The sequence below is a fragment of the Mixophyes fleayi genome, chromosome 6 (genome assembly GCF_038048845.1).
Source record: "Mixophyes fleayi isolate aMixFle1 chromosome 6, aMixFle1.hap1, whole genome shotgun sequence".
NCBI classification, from domain to species: Eukaryota; Metazoa; Chordata; class Amphibia; order Anura; family Limnodynastidae; genus Mixophyes; species Mixophyes fleayi.
In genome coordinates this window covers 217,269,625-217,285,176 of record NC_134407.1, presented here as the reverse complement: position 1 = coordinate 217,285,176, position 15,552 = coordinate 217,269,625, and the positions used below count along the sequence as shown (strand labels likewise).

General features: G+C 41.6%; 1 protein-coding gene and 1 long non-coding RNA gene across 2 annotated transcripts in view; one reads left to right on the top strand and one right to left on the bottom strand.

Annotated features, from left to right (window-relative positions):
- Nucleotides 1-3,483: 3,483 nt before the first annotated feature.
- LOC142160053 (uncharacterized) lies at nt 3,484-5,424 on the bottom strand. Its single transcript, XR_012693035.1, has 2 exons — nt 5,320-5,424; nt 3,484-4,956 (listed from the first exon to the last, which is right to left on the bottom strand). It is a non-coding gene; the product is annotated as an uncharacterized LOC142160053 (long non-coding RNA).
- A 1,433-nt stretch (nt 5,425-6,857) lies between these two features.
- Nucleotides 6,858-15,552, top strand: part of LOC142095487 (uncharacterized) — a 66,556-nt gene continuing 57,861 nt past the window's right edge. Inside the window, 5 exon segments of the mRNA XM_075178432.1 lie at nt 6,858-7,154; nt 10,193-11,039; nt 11,370-11,515; nt 11,622-11,867; nt 15,469-15,528. Coding sequence (XP_075034533.1) covers nt 6,858-7,154; nt 10,193-11,039; nt 11,370-11,515; nt 11,622-11,867; nt 15,469-15,528 — 1,596 coding nt within the window.

Genomic DNA, 15,552 nt, shown 5'->3' with positions numbered 1-15,552 from the left:
CCGTGCCCCCATTCTTTGGAACTCCCTACCCCACCTCACTCGACTTTTCAACAAACCTTCAGTCCTTCAATCGCTAACTTAAAACTCATCTTTTCAAGCTCACCTATCCCAACAACTCCTGACCATCTTATTCATCTCCTCCTTTTTCTACGCCTGCCATCTCCATTTTCTCCTTGCTGGTCCAACTGTCTCTCACCACCCCTCCCTCTAGAATGTGAGCTCTCACAGGGTCCTCTCTACCTATTGTCCCATGTCTGTCCATTATCTGACTCCCTTGTAAGTCCTGTCATGTATTTGCTGACTCTCTGTGAGTCCCATACCACACTCATCTGTGCTACTTATGTGTATTACCTCATCTATTTGTTACTTGCTTCTGTACCCAGCGCTACGGAATCTGTGGCACCTTATAAATAATAATTTACAAGGCCAAGTCCGGGTCTTTTGTTCTGCAAGTCTGACAGCAGACTGGTTAATTATTAGGAAGAAAGTGAACTTCTGCACAGAAGCTAGGGATTTCAAGTGATTATCGTATTGTTTTAATTTCAAACTTTTAATAGTGGTGAACCCTGTCCATCAAATGTTTATATATATTATGAATTTTAGTATTTCTTATAATATTGATTTATACAGGATACACGTGGTGCTTTCCCAAGAGATAGAAAATTCAATATGTACTTAAAGGAGGAAAAATATTCTGTTGCATTGGGGGCACACAAACTCATAGTAATACTGGCTTTTAATAAAATCAAATGTTATTTAATTAATTAAAAAATATATTTTTCCATTTCCACATAACTAAGAGGGTGGCGAAATATTAAAATATAGAAAAAGAAAGTGAAAAGATAGATAGATTAATAGTGTATCTAAAATATTGAGTTAAATGTTGCACCTGTGGGAGGTAGTTTAAAAAAAGTTGTCGGATCCGTCTCAGTCCCTCACAGTGGGGAGGAGGTTGGATGCCTCCTGAGAGACTGCAAATAGTGAGCAATTACCTCTGTTTTTTATGTGTGTGATGTTACCAAGATGTCAGGGTAGGAACCTAGGGAGAAGTTCTGATATCTAGGGGTTCAGGGTCACACAGTCAAGGGGAGAAGATGGATACAATAGTATCTTTATGACAATGAACATCTAATCCCAGCAATAGCCAATCAAAAGTATATATATTTTCAATCAAACCCAGTTCATTTCACACCCAAAAATCTCCCAGCGATATTAACAAAAGAAAGATGATAAAACTGTAACAGTCCTTTTGGATTTAGACAGGCCAGAAAGGGTTAGTATAATTCAGTGGTCTACCAGCGGTTTTAATTTTCCCCACGTAAAGTTCCAAAGTCCAGAATATGCTGAGCCACTCCAGATGGAGCAGAGATTCTGGGCAATAAGGTGTATTAAGAAGATACGGGTCAGATGCAGGAATCACAGTGCAGCTGGTTCGAGACAGAACTCTACACCATGCTCCAAAAATTCTGGAACAGAATCTAGCCCCCCCCCCCTCCCCTCCAAGCTCTTTTAAGGTGTCCAAATTTCCTACAGTGTTAATCCCACCCTCCAGGGGTAGTCTCAGGTAAACTTGGTTCAGGAATGGCCGGGATGTAGAGATGTGTTGGTGATGGGCAGGGATTAGGCTTCTCCCAAGGTGTAGCTTTCCCCTGCTGGGCTGGTGCCTCCAAGTCTGTCAAAGTCCATGGGGAGAACCATAGGGACCAGAACTGGTTAAATCGGTTCCTAATCCCAATTGATGAAGAGCAACTTCTTATTTTAAATCCTTACAAGCATTTGTGACACTGCAACTTCCTGTTTGTCCGTAGGAAATGAGTGGTGGTTAAGAAACTGTCCAGTCTGTTAAAAGTAATGGGATGAATAGGTGCAGCCCACCTGGTGTATTTAAGAATGCTGTGGGGATATTATATCCATCCCCGCACTGACTGTCCATAGCCCAGGGTTACACAGAAAGGGTTGTAACAATGGGAAAACAAAGATATTTTAAACAAACAGTTCATATGCACACAAATCAGACTGTGCTACTATGTATGTGACTGATGCTGAACAAGTCGGCCAGTGGCTAGAGAGCAGGAATGTGTTAGACTAGAATTAGGGTCACAAGCAGATGTATGCAACTTGATGTTGCTTACTGGTGTCACCCTGACGAGAGTGTATGTTGTTGTTGTGATGGAGGCAATAAAGCACCATTTGATTTCAAGCAAGAAGCTGTTTGTGAGTGATGTCCGCGGGGTGTCAGTGTTGCAGAAATTCTACACTAATTATATATATATATTCTTAATGACAGCTGCAGTCACTGCCATGTTTCACTGCTATCACATCTCTCACTTTACAGGGGTACATGGTACCTAATTGATGCGTCCAGAATGCTTCTCTACATCAGGGTTTCTCAAACCTGGTCCTCAGGACCCCTAACAGTGCATGTTTTCCGTATCTCCTTGCTTTAGCACAGGTGTATTCATTCATCCACAGGCGGTATAATTATTTCCCTTGTCACCTGGAAACCATGCACTGTTAGGGCTCCCTGAGGACTGAACTTGATAGAGGATATCAGACAAAGACTTAGAAAAGACTTATACACGATGGAATTAAAAGGAGTGAACTTCTTAAAATTGTGCAAGATATACAAAGTACCACAGAATATATCTGTGCAGCCTCTTTGGATGCAATCATAATGTCTTCTAGAATTATGGTGTCTGCTGTGACAGCCAGAGAAGCATTGTGGTTGCGTTCCCTGGATTGTGGTTGTTAAATCTAAGAATAAACTTATTGCTCGCTTGAAAGATAATACACCTTACGGTCAGAAGCTGGATGTCTTATAGTCTAAACTCTCAGACACCAGAGCAAAACGGCTGCCCCAGGACAGACCTAACAAGAAATGTTTTCAGAGGTGAACAAGAGGTAGAAGCACACACAGAGAATTCAGGGAATCAAACCTTTACTGGCCTGGCAGAGGCTATGGGGAACACTATGAACCAGGTACAGCAAGGCAACTCCCCAGCAAAAGGGAAAGAAATGTTGAGGACCCTCAATGATGCCGTAAAGGTCCACTCTTCAGGGGACATCAAAGAGAAGGCACACTCACAGAATTGTGTTGTAGCAGAACAGACCGTTTAGTCAGAATCCAGCCAGTGAGGAGGGCTGGAAAGATTTGGAGAACCTGATCCCTTCTGAGATAGGCGAGAGTGTGCAGGCTGAGGAATGTTTTACCAGGGACCTGTGACTATGAACCTCTGAGTGAGCCCTGTAAAGAACTACTTCTGTGTGCATACAAAGAGGAGGCTTGGTCCCAGTGGATTCCTGCAGTACTCTGTCCAGAGCCCGATCTCCACGGTGACAGATAAGTAAAACCATTCATGTTAGCACACATGCTGCAAGGAGACCGGTAGTGCAATTTCCCACTATTCTTGAGTTGGACTATTACATCTAAATGCATCAAATAAAACTACTGACAAACTTATTAACCACTTCATCATGTATGGATAAAGGTGAAAGTATTTATGGCTGCCATATACACTTAAGACTTTCACATAACCCGGGTTATGCAACAAGTGCACCAACAGTACCCTACATTTTGCTTATACTTATGTGATTTTTTGCTCTAGCTAACCGAGTGAAAGAACAGTGATAGCTGATACTGATCGTGATAGTGATACTGATATACTTTGATCAGAGGGATTATCTGTCAAAGGGATTATATTCTAACATTTACTGATAAAGCTGCAATGTTCATTCTGCTTCAGGTAATTAGTAGCAGAGGAGGTTTATATCCCAGCGTTAGTGGTTGGGCTGTTACCGTCATTCAGCTTCTGATATTAGAGACTTATATAAATTCATCTGACAGATCTATTTTGTCTTTAGCCTATTGCCAATTTAACATGTATTCAAATATATTGCTCTAATTTAATTACCTATTTGACTATATCAGTAACCAGGTTTATCTTGGGCCTGTGTTACTCCATAGTGGTAAGCATGCACCTACATAAATTCTGTTTGAGAGACCTGTCTCTTAGAGGTGGTGATCGAGAGGTTAAGTATAATCGTGATTGAGTGTATTGGAGATTTACCTGTTTATTGCAATTTATATGTTACAACCTGTTCTTACTGTACCACCTGCTATTTTAAATTGCTTCTTTCATTCACCCCTCTGATAAATGTAGCTAGGTGGTTTTTACATATACGCTGTGTTTGTGTTATCCCTAAGATGTCTGTGTGGATTCAAGTCGCCCGCTGGTAACACGATCTACATAAATCACCACAGAAAGCAGCTTAGAAGACCTGGTAGGATAAAGTTCAATGAGAAGTGAGTACTATAAACACAGCATTTCAGCAACACCACAGTCTACAAAGACGCAAAGTAGTGTTACATTAGAGGCAATGTTGAGATGGAGAGATATCATCAGTTACAGAGACAGGGGGACAAACACCATGTCGGGCCCCCTCAAAGTTTACGAAGAGCCTGATGCAACCCAGCCTGCTGGAGAGAAACCCCACCCAGCTCCCCTAGGGCATGCAACCGAAATAGCGAGATACACCCAGCTTCTTTGGAAAAGACTGAACAGTTGAGGAGAAATCAGCAAGAGGTGGGATACAAGAGGTTGAGAACTGTCTCTGGGATTCGAACCCACCCAGGCTATGGAAAGATGTTGTGTCCCTGTACATTGAAGAGTGGAAATGTCCAGAGCCAGTAAGGTGCTAGAGAATACTGGAAAGTCTGAGAGGCCCAGCCAGGTGGTGTTAGAGGTGGAGTGTTTCAAGCCCTGCTTTAATGGCAAGGATGTATCCACAGGGAAGTGGCACCTTATGAGAGTGGCACCTTATGAGAGAATGAGGAGAGCTCCAGTCTTTTCCCTGAGTGACTGGGACCTTGCTGTAGCTCAGGATATGAAGCACGGTATCCAGATGACAGATGATACTCTGTATAGGGAGAGATCCTGAAGGTTGGTGTCTGTTGACCTAGAAGACATTGCAGATCATTACACCAGGTATGCCCAATTTTATACCACCCGGGATCATCGGGCATACACTGTGAGAAAGACATTTTGAGAATCGACTCATCAAGGAGTCATGTGATGTCTGTGTATTAAAAAAATCCAGAACAACCCTGTTTCTTCCTCAAAGGGACCCACAACCTGAACGCTTAAACCGTACCCTTTTGAACATGTTGGGCACACGTTACCCTACAAAAAAAACCTCAGTCAGTTGGTGCATCCATACAACTGTACCAATTAATTAAACTACTGGCTATTCTACATACATTTTGATGTTCGGAAGAGAGGTGACTTGTGTTTCAGAGTTAGTGATGTACCTCAGCCTCACCTGAAGTATGTGGCCCAGCAAAAGCAAGAATTGAGAGAAGCACGGTGGACATCTGCAAACATATTCTGCATCCAGGAGACTGAGTCTTGCATTACTCTTTGGGGATTCCTGGCAAACACAAGTTAGTCAATAGATAACATGATGACCGACACATGAAAGTGAGCAAGTTGTTGGGAGTGCCATCATATCAAGTTAAACCTAACGGGGAATCGAGGCCCATAAATACTTATTGCAAGCAACATCTCTTGGCCATTGCAAGAGAAGTGTGTTTGCCTATAAGTCAGAATAAGTAGACAAGAGAAGATGAGTCACTATCATCTCCTGATCTCTCACCATCTGTGTTGTCCCACGTTATTGACTGCCTTTCTACCATTTCATCTTGGATGTCGTTTCGGCAACTCAAACTCAATCTTTCAGAAACAAACCACCCACCAACAGAAGTTACCTACCTGACATTTCTATTTCTGTTCATGACATTACCATATATCCCAAGCTGCAAGCTCGCTGCCTAGGTGAGATCCTTGACTCGCAACTATCCTTTGTTCCTCACATTGACTCTATATCTAAATCATGTTGCATACATCTAAAGAACATTTCCAGAATACGCACATATCTCAGGCAAGACACTGTAAAAACCTTAATTCATACACTCATCATCTCCCGCATTGACTATTGTAATTCCCTCCTTACTGGTCTTCTCCTAAACAGACTCAAACCCCTACAATCTATTTTGCACACAGCAGCCAGACTGATTTTCCTTACTAACCGTTATTCCTCTGCTGAGCCACTCTGTCAGTCTCTACACTGGTTGTTTTTTTTTTTTTACAAAATCCAATATAAGATTCTTCTACAAACATGCAAGGTCATCAACAAAACTGCACCAACATACATCTCCTCACTTGTCTCAAAATATCTCCCAACTCGGCCACTCCGTTCTACATAAAATCTCGTATCCACTCTAATTACATCATATGGAGCTGCTTTCACCAGAGAAAGGGCTTTTCCCCTGTTCATAAATAGACCCCGGAGACAGAAGATTTGGAGACGCCCAGACACTGACATTCTCTGTGAGTCTCTATTGTGTAAAACAAGAAGCCCTGACAGACAGTCTAAGCTCAGTGAGCTCAGCCCTTTGTTACATGAACTGTTTGTGTTCTTCACATAAATGTATCCCCAGCTCCTTCCACCTGTCATCATTTGTTTAAAAGAAATATGTTATTTGAACTCTATTATGTATCTATTAGTTTGCAGGATCTGCTACAATAACATGTCACCAGAGTCTGCTCCACCTGTATTATAACAGGACACCAGGGTCTGCTCCACCTGTATAATAATAACAGGTCACCTGCTCCACGTGTAATATAATAACAGGACACCAGAATCTGCTCCACCTGTATTATAATAACAGGTCACCAGGGTCTGCTCCATTCGTACAAAAACCATTGCCTGTTACGAGACACAACAATATCTATTCTCTCTACTTCTTCCACCTGGTAATTACTTACCAAACGGAAAACAATACAGAGGTCAGACGTCAGATGGACCGCACAGACCGGAAGTCGGATGGAACGCACAGACCAGAAGTCGGATGGAACGCACAGACCAGAAGTCGGGTGGAACGCACAGAACAGAAGTCGGATGAAACGCACAGACCAGAAGTCGGATGGAACGCACAGACCAGAAGTCGGATGGAACGCATAGACCGGAAGTCGGATGGAACGCACAGACCAGAGATCAGGTGTAACGCACAGACCAGAAGTCGGATGGAACGCATAGACCGGAAGTCGGATGGAACGCACAGACTGGAAGGAAGTCGGGTGTGTAACATCTTCCGGGTGAGAAGAGGCAGAGCCTGGCAGGGGGTAAGTACTACATAGATATAATATGAGATATAATAATAATACATACATAAGGTACATCAATTATGAAGTGCAGGATCTTGAAACATATAAAATAAACGTTTGACTTTTTGAATTTTGGTTGGAGAGGATTTTTTAGTACATTTTTATTCTATTTCTCTCCCTGAAGTTCCAGTAGCAGAGATGTCATTCTGTCCACGCTTATATTAAGAGAATAGAAGTATAGAGGCACTTTGGGGTGTTCATATAAAGTTTAAACCATACATTTTATTGGTATACAGTAAAAGATAATGTTATTGGTTTCAAACAAATTCGCTAAATATAATTAAAAACAAAGTGTGTGACATGTGCTGGTTAAGAAATACTGTATAATGATTACAAATGCAGCGTAACTGCCATTAGCTTTGCTATCTCCTTAATTTACTGTCTAATAAACACTTTCATTTATGTACCTGCTATCCTGTTTGTAGGTAATATTGGTTTATGCTAATCTCCTTTGCGTGAAAAGGGAGAAATTGCTATTGTTGCAGTTCAACAGTTGATATTATTTATAGTATAAGCTAGGTATTTATATCCTGCTATATTATCTTCACCTTGCAGATGTATGCTATATCGGTGGCAGTCAGTTTAACGGTACTGACTACGCCGACACCGACATGAGACGTCTGATTATAGCGACCTGCAAAAAAAATCCTTCTTACCAGATGACTTGATGGGACGACTCTCTGTGTTGCCGACTCTACTAAATGCTAAATGGCATCATCAGAAACCGCAACTTGTCTTAAAGCGGCGATGGACGGACCCCACTGTGATTTATGTCATGTAAGTATTATTTTACGGGTTAGGTTTAGGGTTAACCCTAACTCCTAACCCTAATACCCCTAACCCCTAAAATAATACTTACATGACATAAATAACAGTGGGGTCCTTCCATCGCCGCTTTAAGACAAGTCGCGGTTTCTGATGACGTCATTTAGTAGAGTCGGCAACACAGAGAGTCGTCCCTTCAAGTCATCTGCATCCTGGTAAGTAGGTTTTTTTGCAGGTCGCTGTAGTATCCAGTCCGATTCCTCATGTCGATGTCGGGGTAGTCAGTACCGTTAATAGGTTCTACACCCTGTCATATAGTAGCGCAGTAATAAGTCACCTTTATGTATGATCATTATTTTGAGACAACATAATATAGATCACTATGTTATTTAAGTAACATAGGTCACTATTTTGGCATGCTTCATATAGTTAATAGTGTTATTGGATATAAAAACACTTTAAACTTTTCCCCAATAATTAGCAGCATAGGAGCTGCCCAATCAGTGAAGGAGATGAAATAATAGTGTTCTAGCTGCCAAATGTCTAATAATGCAGGAAGGTTGATTGCTAGCTGCCTATAAAAAGGGTATTTTGTGGTCATGATTCGGCTGCAAGAAGATATCTTATATGATGATAAGATTGGTTAGCTAGCTGCTTGCAACAAACTATTTTGTGGCCCTAGTGGTCTCAGTCTTCAGTTTTGTATATTGTAATGCATGTAGGAGTCAAGTGAATTGCTGACTACCTATTAAGTAGTAGCTAGTGGCCAAGTTTATAATAAGCAGGTATCCGGTAAGGAGATAGATAAAGCTTTGATGATGCTGGCTTAACAATCACAGTTAGCTCTTTTACTTTTCTGTTAATAAGAGATCACATTATTATCGATCCAATTGTAGGATTATTACTTTAATAAGACTCCTATCAATTATTCCTCTTGTTGGATTGATCTATGAAGGGAACGAGTTTACTGTTTTTTTTCCCAGAGGTGTTCATATAAATAGTTGGGTCACAAATAAAGAAATGTTATTGTTCCATAATATCTTTACTGCACAGTAATGTTTTACCAATAGCATGGATGAATTTAACCCTTACAAAATATTATGATTCAAAAGGTGACTATTAAGTGTTATTAGGTGCTGTATAGTAATATCTATTAATTACAGTGATTATGTTGTGTAACAATATCAGGGTTTATTATTGTTTTACATGATGAAGTCTAATAATTAAATTAATTGTGTTATGTGATAAGTCAACCTTTCAGTTAACATGGTTCTAATAGTGACCAGAAATGTGAGAAAATACACGTGGTTCAAAATGGACTTTAAATAAACATAAAATCATCATCATCATCATTTATTTATATAGCGCCACTAATTCCGCAGCGCTGTACAGAGAACTCATTCACATCAGTCCCTGCCCCATTGGAGCTTACAGTCTAAATTCCCTACTATAGACACACACTCACACACAGAGACAGACAGACAGAGAGGGAGAGACTAGGGTCAATTTTTTGATTGCAGCCAATTACCCTACCAGTATGTTTTTGGAGTGTGGGAGGAAACCGGAGCACCCGGAGGAAACCCACGCAAACACAGGGAGAACATACAAACTCCACACAGATAAGGCATAAAAGTGATATTAGTGTATAGTATGGTAAAAATATGAGGGACATATCAAATAAATAATATAAATCTCATAGGAAACTGCTTTGGAAATATATTAGAAAGGTATGTGAAAGAGAAATCTGTAAATAAGAGTATTGAGATTAGAATAACAATAATATCCAACATATAAGACAGAAAAAGCCATATAGAGATATACACCATATAAATAATATATTTGATCTTTATCAAAGTTTCTAATATTGTCAGTATGTTCCAATAGCCGTTTCTTGAATAGTCGGCTAGTCATTCCAATGTACTTTTCGTTACAAGGACATAAAAGGCAATAAACTCCTGGGGAGTTACAGTTTAAGAATTCCTCTATTCTCCAGTTCTTCAAGTATTTGTCCTTGTATTCCTTAGTTGTAACGGTGCATTACCATGCTCTACATGATCCACAATTGAAAAAACCTTAGGTATTCCTTTTAGGGCTGGTAGGAATTGTGCATTTGATTGATACAATATACTGTTTGTAGCAGTATGTTTTCTGAATATGTCAGTATTCAGAATGCCTTCTTCAGTTTTGTATATTGTAATGTCCAGAAAATTAATCATTGTAGAAAGGACAGCAAAGATCCCAATGACTATCTGCAGATCCAGCCTCCACTAACTCCAGTGAGTGACAGGATATCACGCTTTGCAAAAGTTTGGATTCAGACCACACAAGACAAATGGGTCCTGGAGATAGTCACAAAAGGATATGCTATAGAATTCCATCACTACCCAGTAGGAAACAAATTTATTCAGTCAAGAAGCCCCTCGTCTTCCGTAGAACAGCAAGCACTTAAGGGAAGCCTAAGAGGCCTGGTGAAATCTAAATCTATCGTACCAGTACCGTCAAGTAAGAAAAATATGTGGTTATATTCTAGACTGTTCCTCGTCCGGAAACCATCAGGTGCCTGCAAGACAGTACTAGATCTACGTACTCTAAACTGCTATGTACATTTCCGGATGAATCTGACGGCAATAGACTTAAAGGATGCATATTTTCATATCCCAATCACATTCCATCACCAGCAATTCCTGAGATTTTGCATTCAAGAACGCCACTTCCAATTTTCTTGCCTTCTGTTTGGCCTTTCCACATCTCCAAGAACATTCACCAAGGTCCTTTATAGATCTCATGGCGGCACTCAGGAAGAGAGGAGTGGCTTTGTGGCTGTATCTGGACGATATCCTAATTTTGGCAAAGTCAGAGGAAGTGGCCTTGGAGGTTACATCCCAAGTAATCTAGTTTCTGCAAAGGCACGATGGTATATAAGAAATCTTCAAGCAAACCTCTTTGCACAATGGGATCGTACAGTGGGGTCTCTAGATTCCACAATCAACCTCTCAAGATCGTCCAGACAGTCCTTACGCGGATGGCAGCTTCCAGGCCTGAGAAAACAAGGTGTGACTCTCTCGATACCAGACTGGTGTGTCCTTACCACAGACGCCAGTTCAATAGGTTGGGGTGCTCACATGCAAGGCATGGTTACGCAGGGCGCATGTTGAGAGGAAGAGAGGCTTCTCCAGGGGTACATCTTGGAGATGAGAGAAGTCTGGCGTGCAGTCCAGTACTTCCAGTCTTATCTGCGAGTGTTCTCCGACAACAGGACTGTGGTAGCCTGTATAAACAAGCAGGGCTGTACCTAAAGCAGAGCAATGCTGACCGAAATAACCACACTAATGGCATGGGCAGAGACGAACCTGAGATTTCTCTCAGCCCTCCATGTGGCAGGCAAAGACAACGTGGTGGCGGACTATTTGAGCAGACACCAAGTCCACCCAGGAGAATGGGAGTTGCACGTAGAGGTCTTTCAACTCATACGACACAAGTTTGGAACGCCAAAAATAGACCTGATGGTGACAGGAAGCAATGCCATGGTACCCCACTTCTACTCCAATCACAGAGACAACAGGGCCCTAAGGATAGATGTCCTGTCAATGCAGTGAAACTTCAAACTGCGGTACGACTTTGCTCCCTTTCCAGTCATCCCTCAAGTACTTAGGAAATAAAGAAAGAGAAGGTGGAGGCGATAATGGTTCTCCTGGTATGGCCGCGGGGGCCGTGGTTTGCAGTAGCACGGAGGATGTTGCTGGAACATTCATGGCCATTGCCAGTCAGACCAGATCTCATACACAAGGGTCCGGTTCTACATCCAAATCCAGACTCCCTCGGTTTGATGGCATGGAGACTGAGTGGCAATTACTGAAATCCAAAGGTGTTTCAGATGAGGTAATAGATATTCTAATTCAGACTAGGAAAAAGAATTCCTCCATAATCTATTACAGAATTTGGAAAAGATTAATTTGTTGGACAGGGTACATGGGACCTTAATATTGTCTTGGACGCCTTAACAGCTTATACTTTTGAACCTTTGCAAGACATATCTCTCAGGTGCCTCACTCTAAAGGTGCTCTTTCTGGTGGCAATCATCTCGGCTCGTCGAATAGGGGACGTACGTGCATTATGGTGTGAAGAACCCTTCCTGAATATCTATAAAGATAAAGTAATTTTGAGGACGAATCCTGATTATCTACCCAAGGTTGTATCTTCCTTTCACATCAATCAAGAATTGATTCTGCCATCTCTCTACCCTTATCCCGCTAATAGTGACGAAACACGTCTCCATTCTCTAGATGTGGTGAAAGCTATATCTGCTTACATTATCAACACAAAAAAAATCTTAGGAAGACAAAGCAGCTATTTGTACTTCCTGAAGGTGGATTAGAGAAGTGATTGCACAGGCCTACAGCGGGAAAGGGCGTGAAGTACCCAGGATACTGAAGGCGCTTTCAACTAGGGCGGTAGCGACCTCCTAGAGCCATGCATCGGCAACCGACATCCGGCAGCCGATGGTCGTCGATGCACACCTTTTCTAAGCATTATCTTCTTGACGTTTCAGTCTCTAAGGAGACACAGTTTGGGAGAAATATTCTCCAGCAAGCGCTATAAACAAATTTTTCTGTTTGACCGTATTAAAGTTGGTTTTATTGCCCTCCCGACTATTGTACTGCTTTGGTATATCCCATTGTAAGGGCTGCCATGGAGTAGGGAAAGAAAAATTGAGAATTATACTAACCGTTAATTTACTGTCCTTGACATACTTCATGTCAGCCCTATATTTTCCCACCCTTGTTCTGATAGTTATGTTATAGGACGGCTTGGGAAGTTACAAAAGACACTGAGGAAGAGGAGGAGCTGCCTTATATAGGGCCCAGGTGGAGCAAAATCTTTCCTGTCTACACTAGCTGATCATTTGTATCATCTGATCATAATTTGCTTCTGGCTTTGCGGCAGAGTCATGTGTTGTATGGCCTCAATTCTGTCGGTCGTCAAGTGTCTTAGCCCCTGGGTGAGACAGTGTCCTAAGTATTTGACCTTAGTCTGACATGGCTGTAACTTGTCCTTTGCCACTTTGCGCCCTGTTTGCGAGAGATGGAGCAACAACAATTTAGTATCATGTAAACATGACATAAAAGAATCAGAGCACAACAACAAATCGTCCACATATTGAATTAGAACAGACCCATTGCTTGGCTGGAAGGATTGTAAACAGTCATGTAAGGCTTGAGAGAAAATAACAGGGCTGTCAATGAACCCCTGGGGAAGTCTGGTCCATGTATATTGCACCCCCCAGTAGGAGAATGCAAATAGGTATTGGTAGTCAGGGTGAAGAGGGACTGAGAAGAAAGCAGAACATAGACCAATGACAGTAAAATGACTGGCAGACGGTGGAATCTGCATGAGGATGACAGCTGGATTGGGCACTACGGGGAATTGGCTTTTAACAACTTTATTAATTCCCCTTAAGTCCTGGACTAATCTAGAGCCCCTCCCCCCACTCTTCTTCACAGGGAAAATGGGACTATTTGCTGTGCTGGATATACGAATTAAAATCCCTTGTTGCAACAGCCTCTCAATAACAGGATATACCCCTAGTTCCACCTCCGGTTTTAATGGATACTGTGGGATTTTTGGAGCTATCCTACCACTTTTTAGATTTACCATCACAGGAGCTACATTTGCCATCAATCCAGTGTCCTGTCCATCTCTGGTCCATAGGGACCCCGGTATTTCCAGCAACACATCCTTTACTTGAGATGGTTTTTGTTCTATAACGGTAGAGTGCAACATTAACCTTTGAGGGGTGTCCAAAATATCCTGTACCTCATGCACGACCTTCTCTGGTATATCTAGGAATACACCATCTGGGGTACAGTATATGACACATCCCATTTTACATAACAAGTCTCTTCCCAGCAAGTTAGTAGGAGCTGCTGCAGCCAAGAGAAACGAATGCTTGGTATGCAGGGGCCCGATAGTAACTTCTGTGGGTTTAGTTAAAGGATAATGTAACACTCTTCCCGTTACCCCCATAGCTGGAATAGTTTTACTGGTCACCTGTAGATTGAAAGGAGAGGTTATCACAGATCTGGCCGCCCCTGTATCTACAAGAAAAGTTTTTTTCCTACCAGCTATGTCTACTACCATTGTTGGTTCTTCTCTCAGACTCTCAGTTAACCTCACTGGCTGTAGACTACAGGTATGAACTGACCCCTAATGCTGACTTATCGCTTTCCCACGCAGCATTTGCTGCTTTAACATGCGTGGGCAGGTGTGAATCTTCTAGTCTATGTGAATTCCTCCTTGGAGCATATTTACGTGACCCACCCCTATGTGTATTGTGTCTTTCCTTTTTACAATCTCTCATGAAATGTCCTTCTTCGTTGCAGTTGAAACACCTGATTATTTTATGTTTCTTATTATGTGGGTTGTATGCTGGTGGTCGTGTATGCATTCCCTCTAGAGCCTGTATACTTACCGTCCTCAACCTATCACTCTTCTCTTCCTTTTTTCTAAAAATATTTTTGTCATGCTCCATAGCAGACTCCCTGAGAGAATCTACTGTGATGCCTCTCCAATTTGGTAATGAGGTTTGTTCCCTCGTCTTTAAATTTTCCCTAAGACCATCCATTAAAACCCCTACAGCTACCTCCCTGTGATGTTGATCCTCACCTATGTTTGATATCCCAGTGAACCGTGTTATCGCTGCTATGCCTCTAATGAAGTAATCTGCTGCTGTTTCACTATCTTTCTGTTTAACGGTGAAAATTTTACTCCAATTTACTACTACTGGAAAATAGATGGCTAAATGTGTGACAATTTGTTCTATATTCTCTTGATTAACCTCATCTGTCAAGGTGTCGTCTTCCTCCAACGAACAATCTTTAATACATTTTTGTATGTTAGTATTGGGAGGAAGACATGCCCTCAACACTACACGCCAATCCTTATTGGTTGGTTCGTGTGCATTTCCTAAGTCACATGTCCTAATCTACTATTCAAACTTTAATTAAATCATTTATTGCACATTTGTTATTATCCTAAGCTTCAAATTGTAGTCTAGATAGAATGCATGTAAAATATGATAGCAGCAGTACTTACTTCAGCAAGTGAAGGTCAGTGGACACAGGTGACAGAATTAGAAGAGTTGCTTCATCACTGATTTGCAGTGACTAAAAAACTACAAGCTGAGGAATTCACTCCAGACATTTACGTGGAGGGGTGGGAGAACTCACTCCTTATAGTATATCATCGTGTGTCAGGTTCCTATAAGATGTGAGGATGTCACTGTCTATTTCTCCATGCAGGAGTGGGAGTATTTAGAAGTACACAAGGGTATCTACAAGGACGTGATGATGGAGAATCACAGAACCATCACATCACTGGGTAAGAGGAGACTTTATTTATTATAAAAGAGAGAGCAATTTTGAGGACCACATCTGATAATCTCATATAAACAGTGTATTCCATCACCCTCTGTCTCCTATAGATGGATCCAATAACAGCAATACCCCAGAGAGATGCCTCCGTCGTCCTTATTCACAGGATTGTACAGAGGAAAATAACAGTATCC